The sequence below is a fragment of the Zea mays genome, chromosome 7, assembly GCF_902167145.1.
Source record: "Zea mays cultivar B73 chromosome 7, Zm-B73-REFERENCE-NAM-5.0, whole genome shotgun sequence".
Lineage (NCBI taxonomy): Eukaryota > Viridiplantae > Streptophyta > Magnoliopsida > Poales > Poaceae > Zea > Zea mays.
In genome coordinates this window covers 179,631,539-179,650,180 of record NC_050102.1, presented here as the reverse complement: position 1 = coordinate 179,650,180, position 18,642 = coordinate 179,631,539, and the positions used below count along the sequence as shown (strand labels likewise).

The window sequence follows — 18,642 nt, the reverse complement described above, 5'->3', positions numbered from 1 at the left end:
CTGATACTTTATAATGTACTTTATTTAAAAAAACAATAGATTGGTTTCGGTATTGTCAGTTTATCAGATTTGTGATCGATTAATCGATATTATCAGCCGATAAATTGGTTATGAACTGATTCAATTAAAAATTAGTTCGAATTTAAATTGGTCGGTTTCTACCAAATTTAACCCGGTTAATCGCAACAAACCGGTTCGGTTAACCCTTTCTCCACCGCCCGCAGTCAGACTCAGAGCAGAGGCGACCGGATCATGCGCGTCCACATCTGTCGGTGCTGGGCGCTCCCCGCCGAGGACGGACACGGACGGTAGGTGGGACTGGAACTGGAACTGGAAGCAAGGCGAGGCGAGGCGAGGCGAGGCGTGCGAGCAAGGTGAAGCGAACCCTCCCCCTGCTGTTTCCTCCCGTGCTCGGTGCTCCCCACCGGGAAAAGGGGCAACGAGAGTAGAGAAATCGAACCCACACGCAACGCGTCGCGACGGGACAGCTCCACCTCCACCCACTCGCCTGCCTCCAGATCCAGCGCCCGCATCTCTCTCTCTGTCGCTCGCGCGAGATAAGCCGCCGCGCCGGGCGGGCGTGCTAGCGGTAGCAGCGAGCGGTGCGCGAGGGCGGCGGAGGCGGGAGGGCGGATCCGGTGGGCGGCAAATCTGGCAGGCGCCGCGGTGGGGCTGCGGGCGCGGGGGAGGGCGGGGGGCTGGGCGGACGGCGCGGAGGGCGGGGAGGGAGGGGAGGACTGCGGCAGGCTCAGGCCCTGGCGCAGGAGGCTGCTCGCGTCCATGGCGCTCTCGTGGCCCTCGGCCGTCCGCCTCGCCGTCGCCGCCGTCCTGCTCGCCGCCGTCGTCGTCGCGCTCTTCACGCTCCCCGTCGAGAAGGTTCGGCCTTATCTGATCTCCATCCCGCTACCTAAATGGGCCCCTTCCGCGATCCCATGTTGCGATTATTCGAGGACACCCGTTTGGGATGATCTGTGCTGTGTTGTTAGGCATGTAAACAGCCATGATTGCTGCTGTTGTTGTTGAAATGTAGCTTCGTTTGCTCTCGTGATTGGTTTAGCTCCCCTGCCCTTCCCTCGGTACCCAAATCTGCCATGCTTATTTCTATATGGCCGGAAATGATGCTCTGTGCCAAATGTGCATGTGAATGTTTCAAGTCTTCAGAAATGTAGTATCGTTTTGGGTAGTCTGGGCCAATGCATTATGACATGACATGGTTGTAAGTAACACATATCATGAGTTCATGTGTTCGCAGGAAACTTTCCTGTCTAGCAGGAAACTTTTGAGGGGTACTCTGTTACTTCTCGCATGCACTGTTCCCTGCCATAGTAAGTCAAGATACATGAACCAGGGGGACTAGTTGTTGGCAAAGCTATTTATCTATGGAATCATTTTTTGTCATCTGACCATTCCATTGCTTAATTTGTCATCCGTTCATGCCTTGTTCTAGTACGGAATATATGGATATATCCTTGTGAATTGTGATCTTATTTAGTTATGGCTTTAGTAACTGTTATACCCTGTCATGGTACTCTGTTAGAATGCATACTGCTTTCCATTTTAATTTGCCTCAAGATGGTCATAACTTGATACCCGAAATATACCTCCCTCTTGTCTCAGCTGCTTGCATCCAGCTCACGGAATTACCCTGCTCTGCTAGTTTTCATCTTGATTGAGGAATTTTTGTCAGTTAGTTTTACTCTTTTTACTTAGTTTACATCATATTGTTGTGATACTTCAATTTACTAAGATAAGATAATCCAGATTCCAGAGTTAGAGAAATTCTTACTCCCCTTCTCCTTGCTTTCTTGTTTCCTATAAATCTAAGATTATGGAGCTTAAAATGTAGATTAACTTTACTTCTGCATCAGGTTCTTACTGGTTTAAGTTTGTATTCACAGATTTTAAAGGATTTTCTGCTTTGGATCAAGGAGAACTTGGGTGCATGGGGTCCTTTGGTGCTGTAAGTATTGAACTCTTTGTACATAAGTTGTAGTTTCTCACTTGTAGCCACACTTTTGGGGCGCACTTACTGCTATACTCCACTACACAGCTTTTCACAGAAAACATACGTCCTTCCCCTTAAATAAAACCCAAACCCACCTACAAGATATACGTAAGCCTTGCTTTGTTATACTATCTCCAGCAGCTTACCCATCCTATCTCCCATTTCATCTCCTATTTCAAACTCCACTCTACGAAAAGTGCAGTGTACAGTGCAAAACAATGTTTTAGGTAACCTGCTGGACACGGTCTTAGACTATCTCCAGCAGCTTACCCATCCAGTCCCATCTCATATTTCAAACTTCAATCTACAGTGCAAAACAATGTTTTGAGTGACCATATGGGTAACCTGCTTGACACAGTCTTATACCTGATATTTGGCTTGCACTTGCAGTGGCATGCCTTAAGGCTGAAGTATTGTTGTTCTATATTATGTTATATGCCCTTACCATTTTTTATTTCAAACTTAATTGTATTCTTGTTGTGTAATATTACAGGGCCCTAGCTTACATTCCTCTGACAGTCTTAGCTGTTCCAGCATCAATTCTTACAGTACGTGAGATTGCTGCCCCCCCCCTTACAAGCCTTGTCCTTTTCCTCTTTTAAGAGCCCTCGTGTTAAATCACCTTTTTATGTTGCTGCAATTCTTTTACCAGCTTGGAGGGGGCTATTTATTTGGACTGCCAGTAGGGTTCGTTGCTGATTCCATTGGAGCAACAATTGGTGCAACTGCTGCATTTCTGCTTGGCAGGACGGTATGTATACTTGTATAGACAGCTATGGCTATCTTTCATGTTACAAACTGTGTATTTTGTGGTGCATGCCTTTTATTATCTTTTGTTTTGACTGCAACTACATTAAAGATTTGTTACATAGTTTGCAGCTTGTTCCTGTGGATAATTATGTCTGCTAAGTGGATTTCAAGTACTATAAGTTCAATTATTTGAAGCATTATTACTTTCCTGACATCATAAGAGTTTTATAATATTGTTGCAGATTGGGAGGCCTTATGTTCTTTCGAAATGCAAAGATTACCCTAAGTTTCAAGCAGTAGCTATTGCCATCCAAAGATCTGGCTTCAAGGTAAATTTTTCCAGCCTGGAGGTTTTAGGCACACAACCAGCTTAAAATAACATTGGACTGATGTGGGATTGTCCAACTGTAACCATATTATGAATTTGTCTGATTCATATACTTGGTTTAACTAAGGCTTCTAACTTATGTGCAGATCGTGTTGCTACTAAGGCTTGTACCTTTACTTCCGTTCAACATGTTGAACTACCTGTTATCTGTCACTCCTGTTGGTGTTGGAGAATACATGCTGGCTTCTTGGTTTGGAATGATGGTATACTTCCGCTTGTTACCATTTTTACATTTTATGTCATATTTGTTGCTGGCTTCTTTGGGCTTCACATTAGACTACCCCAAATGGCTGGGGAGAAAAAAAAAGGCTCTGTTGTAGGAGTAGGGTCAGGACGGCACCAGGCTACTGGCACATACTATAGCTGGCTCATTGAAACTTTGCCTTTTAACTATCTGCTACATTGTTTGCATAATTGCAACCATTTGTTTCTTTGCATAATTTGCTGACTATGCATTTACAAGTAAATGCGCTGTTTTATTTGTCACTTGTTTGATACTAAATCTATTTTATTGATACTATATTTACACAGAAAACTTTGTGAGTTATGACTTTTAACAGCATACTCATGTCATTGGCTTACTAAGCTTTATATTACCTTTTCATTTATGAACTATTCTTAGCCCATGCCCATGAAGGCAATGCTATGTTTCATTCTTGCTAATCATCCTTGTTTTACAGCCAATCACTCTTGCTTTGGTGTACGTTGGAACAACACTGAAAGATCTATCAGATGTGACACATGGGTGGAGTGAGATCTCGACTACTCGATGGGTGAGTAATACTAATGACGCATTATCTCAATTGCTGGATTGTGCTTGTGATGTCATGTATTAGTTTGTGTTTTGTAACCATCAGTTCATATAAAATTTCTGAATACAGAGTAAATAATTTTTTCATAAGAAAGTAAAATGGATCATTAGGTTTTTTTCATTTAACTTTGGTTCATACATGAATATAAGTCATTAAATTTTTCTGTTTGCATAAGCTATTTGTTTTACAGAATTAAGATGATTGAGATCTTTTGATAAAATTTGTCCATCCACACTTCCAGTACATCCGTGTTAGTACTTACTAATAAGTTGTGTCATCACCGAACTTCTGCAAAACCTAGAAACTTTTGCAGTTATATTGTTCATTTTCACTTGTGCACTTGAATGAGTGATCTAATCATGGGATGCTTATTTTCTCTTAGTTTTTGGTATCTCATCACCAATGAATCAAATGTTTCCTTTAAGCTGTTCCTCATTTTTTTTTCTCGAAGGACGCAGGAGTTGTTCCTCATTTGTATGATGTAGATTTTAATTTTTACGTTGCTTCATAGTAACTTCTGCTGATACCTATGCATGTTTTTTTTTTCAGATTCTGATAATATCTGGCTTTGTATTATCTGGTATGTGCCATTATCTCCCCTTTAGAATTCTGATAGTTTCTGCCTTTTTTGGTGCTTAGTTACAGATATAATGCACCCAAAATCTCCATGCTTTAAAAATACCAAGCCAGCTGACTTAAGTCATATGTTTCTTACATCTTTTTAATACGTCAGGATCTTTTTTTCCTCGAATGTGCAGGAGAGCTGCACGTCATTATATTAAGGAGAGAAAAGGTCCAAAATGGACCAGAGTACAAAAGCCCTAGGGGGCAGAAACAGACACAGTAGCGAGCACTTGTTACACAGAGAAAACACGACCAGACACACCACTCTAGCCTGGCCAGATGGCCGCAAGTCCCTTGGCATCAGCCCTGCACCAAATTTCAGCCTCATCCTTTATGTTCTGAACAGCAACAGGAACACTTTTCAAATACACCAAGCTACTACGATAACTAAAGAGTTTATGCCCTTCCTTTGAATCTTTGGCACCCTACTCTCCACCTCTCGCCACCAATCCTGCAGCAGGTGATCCTCTGGCCCAGGACTCAATTGTGGGAGATGAATCAGGTTAAGCACTTCAAACCAGACCGTCCTTGAGAAGACACCTAATTAACAGATGGTTGATATCTTCCTCCTCCTGATCGCACAACACACAACATTCTGGATGATCCAATCCTCTACGGGCTAGTCTATCTGCAGTCTAACACCTTTCTAAAGCAGCCAACCACATGAAGAAACGACATCTCGGAGGGGCCCAGCTGTGCCAATTCGCTAGCCGGGTCAAAACTTATCGCCCCCATGAAAAAGGCCTGGTAGGCCGATCTAGAGGAATAAGACCCCGAAGCAGTCAGACTCCAGGAGTGGTGATCCGCCACTCCTGGTTGAAGTTAAAAGCCATGTAGCACATCCCAAAGCCAGAGAAAATCGCTTAAGACCGACAACTGTCCTTGGATGTCACCAATCCAAAGTGAATGTTGCAGAGCCTCCTGGACTGTTCTCTTTCTAACCAAACGTTTGGGAACTGCTCCAACCAGAGTAGGAGCAAGGATGGAGAGGGACTGTCCATGGCTCCATGCAGCCATAAGTATGTCCAGAAAAAAAGTATTAGCGCCATCTTCAATAGTTGTCACCACCGAGGCAGCAAAGAGAGCTGCTGCATTTGGATGAACATTAACTAGTCACTTGCGCTCGCCACCGCGCGCATAATATAATAGCAGTATTCTAGATATATTTTTAAGAGAAAATAAGCTGAATAGAATAGATGATAAACATGTACATTTTCTGCAGCATATGTTGTGGATTGACAGGAACATAAATCTATTTAATTTAAAGTTGTAACAGTTGGGGTTGATAAATTTTCTGTAGTAATTACCTGATACATGCATGTTTTTACTTTCTTTGTATACCTAGTTTGCAAATAAGCACACTGTAATAGAAAAGAGAAGAATATAATTACTAAGGAACAAAGGAACAACCAAAAAATTGATCTGGAGCACTTAAGGCAACGCCCGGACCAAGAAAGCCATCATCGTTTGGTGGCTTGTTGTGAAAGGGGAGGCAACATCAATTTGATCTGGAGCACTTAAGGCACGACCTCCCTCAATCCTTGTATATAACTAAGTACATATAGCTACACTACTTTCAGTTTTTCTCATGATTCCTAAACTTGCAGTTGGAGACGATGACGATCCACCATGCCAAAATCTTCCCCTCTCTGACCACGCACTGACGATGCAACAATAGTGGCCTCTCCATCATTTCTAGTCATAGATCTTTGACCAACATTCTTCCTCCTCATAGGTGACATCGTAGGGGATGGAAGAACGGATAGCAGAAGGAAGCTCATCCACGTCCCTAGGAATTTCGGTGCAGCTGTGTATCCTTATAGCTGACATCGTAGGGGATGGAAGAACGGATAGCAGAAGGAAGCTCATCCACGTCCCTAGGAATTTCGGTGCAGCTGCCTCCACGCATCTGCTAGTGAGTGCCTAGAAAATACCCCAACACAGCAGCGTCATCGCATTTGGCAGCTAGGGACGCTCGGACGGAGCAAGTGAATTCGCCTCGCGGATTGCTACGAAACGGTGAAGGAAACGTCGGCAGCCAAAGGGAGCATATTTCAAACTAACGTCTGGACGGAGCAGAAGAGGGTGGCTCGACGGCTTATTGAAAAAAGGGCGGACTAAGGGGGACGACGGCGTGACGGCGCAGGAGTAGTAAGAGAGAGAAGGATAGAGCGTAATGTAGAGAGAGGGAGGAATGAGTGTTACCTTCAACGCTCCAGGTAAAGCGATCATGATGCCAAGGCCACCTGCCGCCATCTGACTGTCTCCTCTCAAACTTACTGGCGCTTCTACCAGACTGGAGCACTTTTGAGAGACTCGGCCAACTCTACGGTAGGATATTCATCTAACGGCTCTTGAAATCTGCACTACGTGGCCACCTTGTCTGGGGAGCGACGAGCCCTGCTTTAATATATAGAAATCTGCAATTCTCTCCATGGTCCCTCCGTCCTTGTCTTGTACCATAACCAACGCATATTCAAAGACCAGCCTAGCGCTTCCAAATTATGAACACCAAGTCCACCGAGCTCCAAGGGCCTGCAGACTCGCTCCCAACTAACCCTGCAGTGCCCTCCTTGAACGCATTTCCGCCCCTTCCAAAGGAAAAAAAAACTCAGCCGGGGAGGGAAAGACCGCCCTCCCGGTATTATATTAAGAAGAGACCGAAACATGGTCCCGGCTGAGAAAATCCCCGAACCCTGGCCCCCCATCACTAGCGGGCCGTCACCGCCCACTCTGCAACGGCCCAGCCGGAGGGTGGCGCGCAGGACGTAACCCGGGAGCGGGCGGGGCACAGCGAGGGGATTTTTTTAACCAAGCCAGAAATTCGCCCCCGAGGGGGATCGAACCCAGGACCTGGAGGTGCTACTCGGAAGCCTTAACCATTACGCTAGAGGCCCTTTCGCGCCCCTTCCAAAGGAAGTCTCTGTGAATCTTGTCTATAGCTTTTAAAACCCATTTAGGACAGTGAACAGCAATAAATTGATAAACCGGGATGGCTGTCAGCACTGATTTAACAAGAGTAGCTCTTCCAGCTAGATGAATTAGCAAAACTTTCCATCCCGGGAGATGATCAGCCACCTTATGAATAAGAGGGACAAGGTCAGAACTACTGAGTCTCTTGACCGATAAGGGGAGACCCAAATATTTACAGGGAAATTCAGCCACCGAGCACGGAATGGCTTGCTGGACCAAATCCTTCTCCTGGTCCTGGCACTGAATGTGAGAAACTGAACATTTGCTTAGAGCCTTAGATTAGTTACCAGCCCTGAGGCCACACCAAAAATCCTCAACAACTCTTTAACCAGATTCATCTCAGCCAAACAAGGTTTCAAATAGAGCACCACATCAAGCAAAGGCGGAAGGAGTTGAGCACATCCATAACAAGAATGAACAGCATGGGTGACAAAGGATCTCCCTGTCTTAAACCCCGCTGATCTCAGATTAAGTCCCCTGGCTCATCATTTACCAGCACTCTTGAGGAAGATCTAAGCAATTTAGCAAGAAGATTACACCATACTGAACCGAAGTGCAAATGCCTCAAAACTTCCATGAGAAAGGGCCTGGAAACAGTATCAAAAGCCTTATTAATATCCAGTTTAGGCCTTGTTCGGTTAATCCCGTTACCTATGGATTGGACGGGATTGGAAAAAATTGTGAAGAAATTTGACTTACTTGGGATTTAAACCCACACAATCTCATTCAATCCACATGGATTGAGAGCTAACCGAACAAGCCCTTAAGGAGAACTCGAGATTCCTTTTGTGCATGAAGTGCCTTGGCTGTATGCTGAATCAAAATGAAACTAACATGGATGCTCCTTCCCTTGACAAAAGCAGTTTGCTTGGTGGAAATAAGGGAGGAAAGTTTTGGAGCCAGATGATTAGCTAACAGTTTAGTCACAATTTTGGCAAAACTATGAATTAGACTTATAGGACGAAAATCCTTGACAGCCACTGCATCACTAGATTTAGGAATAAGAGTCACGTAGGCAGAGTTCAAGTGGTAGAACTTGTTAACATCTTCTTGGAAGAGCCTCTCAACAGCCGCCATGAGTTGTCCTTTAATGACATTCCAAGCAACCTTGAAGAAACGACCCGTAAACCCATCAGGGCCCGGGGTCTTATCATAGGTTAGGGATTTAATTGTGGCCCAGACTTCCTCTTCCAAAATAGGCTGATCAAGATCATCTAAAATTCTAAATCAACCGAAGGAGTGTCGAAGGACTGCAGATCAAGGGTGAATTCCCTCTGGACAGCAGACCCAAATAGATTATTATAGAATTCCCAAACTGCATCCTCCTGCTCAAGAATCACCTGGTCCACCTTTGTCTTAAGTCAAATATTACTATATTTCAAAAAATCCTTATAATTTCACAACATATAAATTATATATTATGAATGTATTTATCATAGTGAATCTAAAAATATGAAATTGTGTCATATAATCTATATAAAATTTTGAAATCTATGGTCAAAGATACAAATGTTTGACTTAAGATAAAGCTAATACGACATGTAAAAACAAACGGAGGTTTTACATACAGAAGGAACATATGTTTATTTTTGGGCCATTCTCCTTATTTCCTGTCCTGAGTTATACACAAGCACCAGGAAATTCAAATCATCCTTGCTTTTGGTTTCTGAATCTACTCATTAAAGAACAGCAGGGCATTCTGATAGCTGAGACATGGAGATGATCCCTTTGAGGGCTTGTTTGGAAGTAAGGATACCGGAGGAGAGTGTAGAAGCTAAAATCCTCTTGCTATTCAAAATTGAATAGCAATGAGATTTTTGCCCCTTCATCCCCTCCGGTACTATCTTTGCTTCCAAACAAGCCCCGAAGTTTTTGCATGCCCTGGTTAGATGGCCAATGAAATGTCGTCTTGGTGTAGCTTAGGCCTTGAGGAGCAGATAAAACTGATTCAACTGGATTTTAATTGCAACTCTAGAAGGTCTATGGGATTTAGGAGAAATAAATTTACACTCTTTAGCAAACCTGTATTCTTATTTTTGGACATCCAGAAAGAAAACAGAACTGCATTCAACTGTAGGCCTTCTCCAATTCAGGTCCCGTTTGGATCCTTGGAATTGAATTCCATTCTAACAATAGTAATTTAGGCAAAGATCAATTAAGTTAATATGGTTTTATGCGAAACATATTTGTATACTATTATTAGCAATATGTGGTAGATATTTATGTGCTACATTTTTACTATATAAGAATAAGCCAAAGAGGGTCTTATAAGTTGTAGACTGGAAACATATTCCTTCACCACATGCATTTGAGATAGGCTTATATCTGAGCTTTGGAAAGCGGTGAAATGTCAAATTTCAAACTAAATAGACTATTTTATTAAATAAATTCAATTCCTCTAGAATGAATAGATCCAAACGACCCTAGGTGGATTTGCCACATTGAGAGGGCAATCCCTTTTCTAAAGGAAAAAATGAAGAATTTATCTTAAAGTTACATGTTAAATTATTCCTGTTGTATTATCTTAACAAGGCTCTTTGTGCTCATGTATATACTGGCTGTTTTCACTGTTGTCTTGCAGTGGTCTTGATCATCTGCGTCACAAAAATTGCAAAATCATCTCTGGAGAAAGCATTGGCCGAGAATGGAGAGCTGGATGTAGGAACATCGCAGCTTCCTGTGGTAGCCTCTCCCTCCGATCTGCAACAACCTCTTGTAATCAAGATTGACACGTCAAATGAAGATCACGAGAAGTAAAAGTGTTGTGTTCACAATCTCGGATGTACATTCTTTGTCTGTTGAGTCTGTAGACTATATATACCCATAGCTCTTGTGAGGCCGGTAAAAGGGTAAAAAAGCGCAAAAAGAGAGAAAAATGACGGTGAAGTTTGACTGATAGGTAATATCTTTGGTGAAAATGCAATTGTAGTATTTCAGTTGGGCCTAGCCGCTAGGGATGAAACGAGCGGAAAAATAACTCCTGTTTGTGTTTTTTTTTTGTGAAAATGGCGCCAGATTCGGAAAAAATGGGAATCGCCGAATCGGAGACGGGATTGTGATACGTGGGTGTACCGAACGAATCAATACGAACGGAATTCACCGAAAACAGATCGTCAAATATGGAAAATAGGACAGGTCGGGAAAGGATTACAACGGACGTGTACTATGGGGTGTATGTAACTCATGTCAGATTTAATAAAATTATCTAAGATATAATTTATTTATGTGTGTTGTACATTGTACTAGCAAAACTGTGTCTTAGAATACCAAGCCAGAGATATCTTCACGAAGATATAATGTCTTTGTTTTTCACATTAACATCTTTAGACATATCTCAAGGCAATGTACACTAGTCGGTTGCTCGTGCGTTGCAACATCTTACAACAATATCCACAAAAAAGATCTCAAGATTTTTTATTAATCGTCTCCATTCTCTATATGTGTCGGCGTTTCGAGACCGGGGGGTCCCTAAGCCGACGAGTGAGTGTGCCGCGTGCCCCAGCCCAGATGGGTCGAGCGCGTGGGCGAGCGCGAAGGGGGGAAAGCGAGGTGGCCGGAGACGGGCGTGAGAGAGGTGGAAATCCCGCGGCCTTCGTGTTCGTCCCGCGCCCAGGTCGGGTGCGCTTGCAGTAGGGGGTTACAAGAGTCCACGCGGGTGAGGGAAGCGAGCGGCCCCAAGAGAGCGCCTGTCCCGTCCTCGTCCCCGCGCGGCCAACCTTCTCTAAGAAGGTCCTGGTCCTTCCTTTTATAGGCGTAAGGAGAGGATCCAGGTGTACAATGGGGGTGTAGCAGAGTGCTACGTGTCTAGCGGGGGGAGAGCTAGCGCCCTAAGTACATGCCAATGTGGCAGCCGGAGAGATCTTGGCACCCTGCTGGTGTGATGTCGTGGCTGTCGGAGGAGCAACGGAGCCTGGCGGAGGGACAGTTGTCGGAGTGGTTGAGTCCTTGCTGACGTCCCCCTGCTTCCGTAAGAGAGCTGAGAGCCGCCGTCGTCACAGGGCTAGCGGGGCGCCATCATTGCCTATCTGGCGGAGCTAGCCAGATGGGACACCGGTCTTGTTCTCTCCGGCCCGAGTCGGCTCGGGGTAGGGTGATGATGGCGCTTCCTGTTGACGTGGCGGGCCCGTGCCCTAGGTCGGGCGACGTGGAGGCTCCTCCGAAGCCGAGGTCGAGTCTGTCTTCCATGGCCGAGGCCGAGCCCGAGCCCCTGGGTCGGGCGAGGCGGAGGTTGTTCGGCAGAGGCCAGGGCGGAGTCCGAGCCCTGGGGTCGGGCGAAGCGGAGTTCGTCGTCTTCCGGGGCTGAGCCCGAGTCCGAGCCCTGGGTCGGGCAGAGCGGAGTTCGCCGTCTTCCGGGGCTTAGCCCGAGTCCGAGCCCTGGGTCGGGCGGAGCGGAGTTCGCCGTCTTCCGGGGCTTAGCCCGAGTCCGAGCCCTGGGTCGGGCGGAGCGGAGTTCGCCGTCTTCCGGGGCTTAGCCCGAGTCCGAGCCCTAGGTCGGGCGGAGCGGAGTTCGCCGTCTTCCGGGGCTTAGCCCGAGTCCGAGCCCTGGGTCGGGCGGAGCGGAGTTCGCCGTCTTCCGGGGCTTAGCCCGAGTCCGAGCCCTGGGTCGGGCGGAGCGGAGTTTCCTATGGCGCCTTTGGCAGGGCCTGACTGCCTGTTAGTCTCACTCTGTCAAGTGGCACTGCAGTCGGAGTGGCGCAGGCGGCGGTGTCCTTCTGTCAGACCGGTCAGTGGAGCGGCGAAGTGACGACGGTCACTTCGGCTCTGCCGGGGGGCGCGCGTCAGGATAAAGGTGTCAGGCTACCTTTGCGATAAATGCTCCTGCGACTCGGTCGGTCGGTGCGGCGATTTAGTCATGGTTGCTTCTTAGCGAAGGCAAGGCCTCGGGCGAGCCGGAAATCCCTCGGGGTCGGTTGCCCTTGCCCGAGGCTAGGTTCGGGCGAGGCGTGATCGAGTCGCTCGTATGGACTGATCCCTGACTTAATCGCACCCATCAGGCCTCTGCAGCTTTATGCTGATGGGGGTTACCAGCTGAGAATTAGGCGTCTTGAGGGTACCCCTAATTATGGTCCCCGACAGTAGCCCCGAGCCTCGAAGGAGTGTTAGCACTCGCTTGGAGGCTTTCGTCGCACTTTTTTGCAAGGGGACCAGCCTTTCTCGGTTGCATTTTGTTCCGGTGGGTGCGCGCGAGCGCACCCGCCGGGTGTAGCCCCCGAGGCCTCGGAGGAGTGGTTTCACTCCCCCGAGGTCTTAATGCCTTGCGTAATGCTTTGGCTGGTCTGGTTGTTCCCTCATGCGAACTGGCCGTAGCCCGGGTGCACGGTCGGGGCCCAAGCTCTCGGGCTGGTATGTTGACGCTGTCAACGGTTCGGCCGGAGCCGGGTTTGCGAGAGCAGCCCCCGAGCCTCCGCACAGGGCGAGAGGGCGATCAGGGACAGACTCGGCTTTTTTACATACGCCCCTACGTCGCCTTTCCGCAAGGAGGAGGGGGGGAGAGCGCCATGTTACCCTCGATGGGCACCGGACATGGTGTCTCCGGTGAGCTGCAAGCGGGTAATCCGAGTGGACGTCCGTGCCCCGTTCGTTGGGGGTCGGCTAGGGGCCCAGAGGCACGCCCAAAAGTACCTGCGGGTGATCTGCCGGACCCGGTCCCCTGGCGACGGGGTCCGAGGGCTCGATGCCTCCCTCTGATGGGATTCCGTTACAAGATCGCTCCCGCTGGTCTCGGAAATGTCCTAGGGTACCTCGGGAGCGCAGCCCGAGCCTCGGTTATGTATCGAACGTACCCCTGGTCATCCCTCGCTCGGCGTCTGAGGCGACTGTGAACCCTTCGGGGGCCAGCCTTCGAACCCCTGATCAGTAATGGGCGCGGAGCCCGAGTAGCCTGAGGCGGCCGTGGAGCCCTTCGGGGGGCCGGCCTTCGAACCTCTGACCAGTAGTGGGTGTAGGGCCCACGCGATCTGAGGCGACTGTTGAACCCCTCGGAGGGCCAGCCTTCGAACCTCTGATCAGTAGGGGGGCTCGGAGCCCGGTTCCTTCACAGGGAAGGATCCTTTTCGGGGTATCCCCCTTTCCCGGTCCCTGTTGCAAGAGATAGAGAAAGAGGAAAAAAGGAAAAGGATGCGAAATCGAACGACGTGGCGTACCTTTTTTGGCGCGGTTATTACGGCGAAGGCGAAGCGTCGCCCGCTTCTCCTGCCAGAAGCGCCGCCTGTCCCGCCGCGGAGTTAATGCGGCGGGGCGAGTGGTTGGCGGGGCGGCCGTTGCGCGTGCGCGAGCCGTTCGAGGAACGGATCACGGGCGTCCTATCTTCACGCCGTGAGAGGGGGTTCTCTTGCTGCCCCTGGATGGGACGTGAGTCTGGCCGACGACGTGACCGCCGCTCCCGCCCGCCTTCCACCGTCATTACTGCCGGCCCACTTTCGGTTGCATTGACCGTCGCGCCAGGCTGGCGCTGCTGGGTCGTGCGCTGGGCCGCCTCGAGTCGCGGTATTGGTTCCGCAACCGAAGAGGCGCGGTGGTGGCGCAAGTGGCGGTGCAGTTGCTTGCACGCAACATCTGGCGCGCCGGTTGCGTGACGCGTGGGCCTGGGCCTCCATGCTGGCGTGTTGGGAGTCGGAGAAGCGCGTCCACCTGGCGCGGTTGCATGCCGCCTGCATGGCTGCCCGCCCCTTTCGCCCGTTGGTCTGGGCAAAAGTGGGGGGTCGCTTGTAACTGCTGGGCGGTTGTGTGCGCCACGCGCGGCGGTTTGGCTTCTTCTGCTCTGAGCCGGTTTGCATGACATGCGGGACCCAGCCCCCGCGTCGCAGGGGAGGGCCTTGGAGCATGTTGGAGAAGACTCAGCCCGTGACGTTTGGGGGCGCACGTAGGGAGAGTTGCCTTTAAAAGGAGGGTGACCCCTTTCGGAAGGCGACCATGTCTTCTTCCTCCCTTATGTGTCGTGTCTTTCCATCTTCCAAGCCCCCGGATGGGGGGTACCCGCCGTCTTTCCGCCTCATCGTTGGAGGAACGCAACTCCGTGGGAGTTGGTACCTTTCAGCCATCGTTCGGCTTCAAGGATTTTCATCATGCAGCCCGGCTGTATCCCCCCGCCGGTGGTCACCCAAGACGGTGACCTCCGGCTTGATGGTGGGGGAAAGCGAGCCGGGCTGCGGCCTCTGCCCCTCCCTCAGCCTCAAGGATTTTCATCACCAGGGCTGGGGAGGGGAGTGTGCCGAGTTGAGGTCGGCCCCCGCGTGGGCGGCGGCCCGCTCCTTCACTCAGTGATCGGAGGGGAGGGCGGTCGTCGTCCGTGGCGTTGGCAGCTGCACCGTGCCTGGCTCTCGGACGCGAGTGGCTTCGGAGCCGCTCGCGGCACCGGCATCCGCCACGGCAGCTTGAAGAGGTTCTTCTGCCGGCGAGATAGCCAAGGCCGGCCACGGACCGACCTTCAACTCTACGGCCTTCTGCCCGTCCTTGCCTCACAAGTTTGGGCATGGGCGGGGGCCTCCTGGCAGGAGCAGAAGTCGTCGTCGCCGCCGCTGCTGGAGCAGGTGGCGGCGCGCCGTTCGTCGGTCTTTTGTTGCTCCGCAGGCCCACCCCTGTCGAGTGGGGTTGTTCGTACCTGCGGAGGGGAACCGGAGTTCCGTTTGTAATGGCACTTTGAATGCCAGTGTCTTTGTTCATTGTGGCTGTCGAGGCCTGAACATGTATGTAATTTTGGCACGGAGCCGTGTTTTTTCCTCATTTTCGAGCACTAAGACTCGCCTGTTGATTATCTGAACCGCTTCACCAAGCATGAGTCGCCCTGTGTCAAGGTGACGAGTGAGGTATCCGTATCCCGGAGGCGTAGGAGTCCCTCGGCTCGATCGGCCTTGTTGTCTGAGGCTCCTCTAGCTTAGTTAAAGAGACCCCTTGGCTGCTTTTCGGTGAGCCGAGGCCAGGGGTAGCGATATCAGCACGAACAGAGGCGGAGTTGGCTCGAAAATGAAAAACCTGGTTGGCCGGAGCCTAGCCGGGTTGTCCGTCGGCGGGACCGACGCCGGAGTGGACCAGCCGAGGCCTCGGACCGGGCTGGCGCCCTTGGAAGATGGTTAGCCGAGGCCCCTGGGGTAACCGGCCGAGCCGCCTGCTCGGGCCGGATTCCCGGAGAAGTCCCTGGACCGCGTCGCCGTCCGAGGCTGGGTCGGACCTCGCGGAAGGTGTCGTCGATGCCGAGGGTGCTACAGCCCCCTTCCAGCGTGAAGACCCGAGCCTGCAGGATCATATTGTCTTGTAGCGTGTGCCTTCTGCGGCCGCTGAGGCCAGAAAACACACCCTCGCTGCGTTGTAAAGTTGCGTCTCCTTTCCTCCTATTTCGAGCATCTGGACCTTTTGTCGGTAACAGGGATGTTTGTGCGAGCGAGAGTTGCTTCTCGCGGAAGGTGATGAGTGAGGTATCCGTATCCCGGAGGCGTGGGAGTCCCTCGGCTCGGTCGGCCTTGCCGCTTACGCGTACTTTCACCCGTCCATGAGGCCCTGTCACCGATTCAGTCGAGAAGGCTTGAAGGACCGCTTCGGCAGAAGAGCTTCCGAACGTAAAGACTTGTTCGGTCCGCGGAATCACTTTATCCGAACGCGAGTTACTTATCGCAGAAGGTGATGAGTGAGGTATCCGTATCCCGGAGGCGTAGGAGTCCCTCGGCTCGGTCAGCCTTGGCTGCTTACGTGTACTCCGTCGTTTTCAGGATCCGCTTTTCGAAGTAGTCAAAAAGCACGAAAGATATTCTGCTAAAAGAGATCCTTTTTCGAGGAAAATTTCGACGCAGAGGGGGTCCCCCCCTTTTAGTCCCCGAGGGAGGGTCGGGCTTTGCCGAGGCGAGGCCGACCCTTCCTTGATGACTAAACTTTGCGTGGGTGCGAGGTATATGAACAACTTGAAAACATCTTAAGGGTAGAAGCGACGTAGCTGTTGGATGTTCCAAGCGTTGTCGTAGATCTCGCCTTGATTGTTGGCCAGCTTGTATGTTCCGGGCTTCAGAACTTTGGCGATGACGAATGGCCCCTCCCAGGGGGGCGTGAGCTTGTGCCTCCCTCGGGCGTCTTGCCGCAGTCGAAGCACCAGGTCGCCCACCTGGAGGTCTCGGGGCCGGACCCCTCGGGCGTGGTAGCGTCGCAGGGACTGCTGGTACCGCGCCGAGTGTAGTAAGGCCTTGTCCCGAGCCTCTTCCAGTTGGTCCAGCGATTCTTCTCGGCTAGCTTGGTTGCTTTGATCGTTGTAGGCCCTCGTCCTCGGGAAGCCGTATTCCAGGTCAGTGGGCAAGATGGCCTCGGCCCCGTAGACCAGGAAGAACGGCGTGAAACCCGTGGCTCGGCTCGGTGTTGTCCTCAGGCTCCAGACCACCGAGGGGAGTTCCTTCATCCATCGCTTGCCGAACTTGTTGAGGTCGTTGTAAATCCGGGGCTTGAGCCCTTGTAGAATCATGTCGTTGGCACGCTCTACTTGCCCATTCGACATGGGATGAGCCACGGCGGCCCAGTCCACCCGGATGTGGTGATCCTCGCAAAAATCCAAGAATTTTCTGCCGGTGAACTGGGTACCGTTGTCGGTGATGATGGAGTTTAGGACCCCAAAGCGATGGATGATGTTGGTGAAGAACGCCACCGCCTGCTCGGACCTGATGCTGTTCAGGGGTCGGACCTCGATCCACTTGGAGAATTTATCGATGGCGACCAGCAGGTGCGTGTAGCCCCCGGGCACCTTCTGCAAGGGACCGACGAGGTCCAGACCCCATACAACAAAGGGCCAGGTGATGGGTATCGTCTGCAGAGCCTGAGCGGGCAGGTGGGTCTGCTTCGCATAGAATTGGCACCCTTCGCAGGTGCGGACAATTCTAGTGGCGTCAGCCACCGCCGTTGGCCAGTAGAAGCCTTGCCGGAAAGCATTCCCGACAAGGGCTCGAGGTGCTGCATGATGGCCGCAAGCCCCCCGAGTGTATTTCTTGCAGGAGTTCTTGACCTTCGGCGATGGAGATGCATCGCTGGAGGATGCCCGAGGGGCTGCGGTGGTAGAGCTCCTCCTCATCGCCCAGCAAGACGAATGACTTGGCGCGTCGCGCTACCCGCCGGGCCTCGGCTCGGTCGAGGGGTAGCTCTCCTTGGCGGAGATATTGCAGGTACGGGGTCTGCCAATTTCGATCAGGCGTGGCTCCGTTCTGCTCCTCCTCGACGTACAGTGCCTCGCCCTCGGGGGCCGAGGGTACCTCGGGCTGAACCGAGGACGCCTCGGGCTGAGCCGAGGGTACCTCGGGCTGGACCGAGGGTGCCTCGGGCTCGGGCGTGTCGTTGATCTTGACGGAGGGTTGATGCAAATCCTGGGAGAAGACGTCCGGGGGAACCGTCGTTCGCCCCGAGGCTATTTTTGCCAGCTCGTCCGCAGTCTCGTTGTAGCGCCGAGCGATGTGGTTAAGCTCGAGCCCGTAGAACTTGTCTTCCAGGCACCGAACCTCATCGCAGTAGGCCTCCATCTTCGGGTCGCGGCAGTGGGAGTTCTTCATGACTTGGTCGATGACGAGTTGCGAGTCACCGCGGGCGTCGAGGCGTCTGACCCCTAGCTCGATGGCGATCCGCAACCCGTTGACCAGAGCCTCGTACTCAGCCACATTGTTGGACGCCGGGAAGTGGAGGCGTAGCACGTAGCGTAGGTGTTTCCCGAGGGGCGAGATGAAGAGCAGGCCCGCGCTGGCTCCCGTCTTCATCAGCGACCCGTCGAAAAACATGGTCTAGAGCTCCGGTTGGATCGGAGCCGTCGGCAGATGGGTGTCGACCCATTCGGCTACGAAGTCCGCCAATACCTGGGACTTGATGGCCTTCCGAGGGGCGAACAAGATTGTCTCGCCCATGATTTCCACCGCCCACTTTGCGATCCTGCCCGAGGCCTCTCGACACTGGATGATCTCCCCCAGGGGGAAGGATGACACCACAGTTACCGGATGAGACTCGAAGTAATGTCGCAACTTTCGCCTCGTCAGGACCACTGCATACAGCAGCTTCTGAACCTGTGGGTAGCGGATCTTGGTCTCGGACAGTACCTCGCTGACGAAGTAGACTGGCCTCTGAACGGGCAATGCATGCCC

At 51.0% G+C, this 18,642-nt stretch overlaps 1 protein-coding gene across 1 annotated transcript; it reads left to right on the top strand.

Moving 5' to 3' along the window:
* Window positions 1-252: 252 nt before the first annotated feature.
* LOC100502417 (SNARE associated Golgi protein family) lies at window positions 253-10,573 on the top strand. The gene is made up of 9 exons (NM_001196895.1): window positions 253-876; window positions 1,899-1,960; window positions 2,499-2,553; window positions 2,658-2,756; window positions 2,998-3,084; window positions 3,230-3,346; window positions 3,824-3,916; window positions 4,505-4,535; window positions 10,134-10,573. The coding sequence occupies exons 1-9, from the start codon at window positions 781-783 to the stop codon at window positions 10,307-10,309; spliced, it is 816 nt and encodes a 271-aa protein (NP_001183824.1). The 5' UTR covers window positions 253-780; the 3' UTR covers window positions 10,310-10,573.
* The last annotated feature ends 8,069 nt before the right edge of the window (window positions 10,574-18,642 follow it).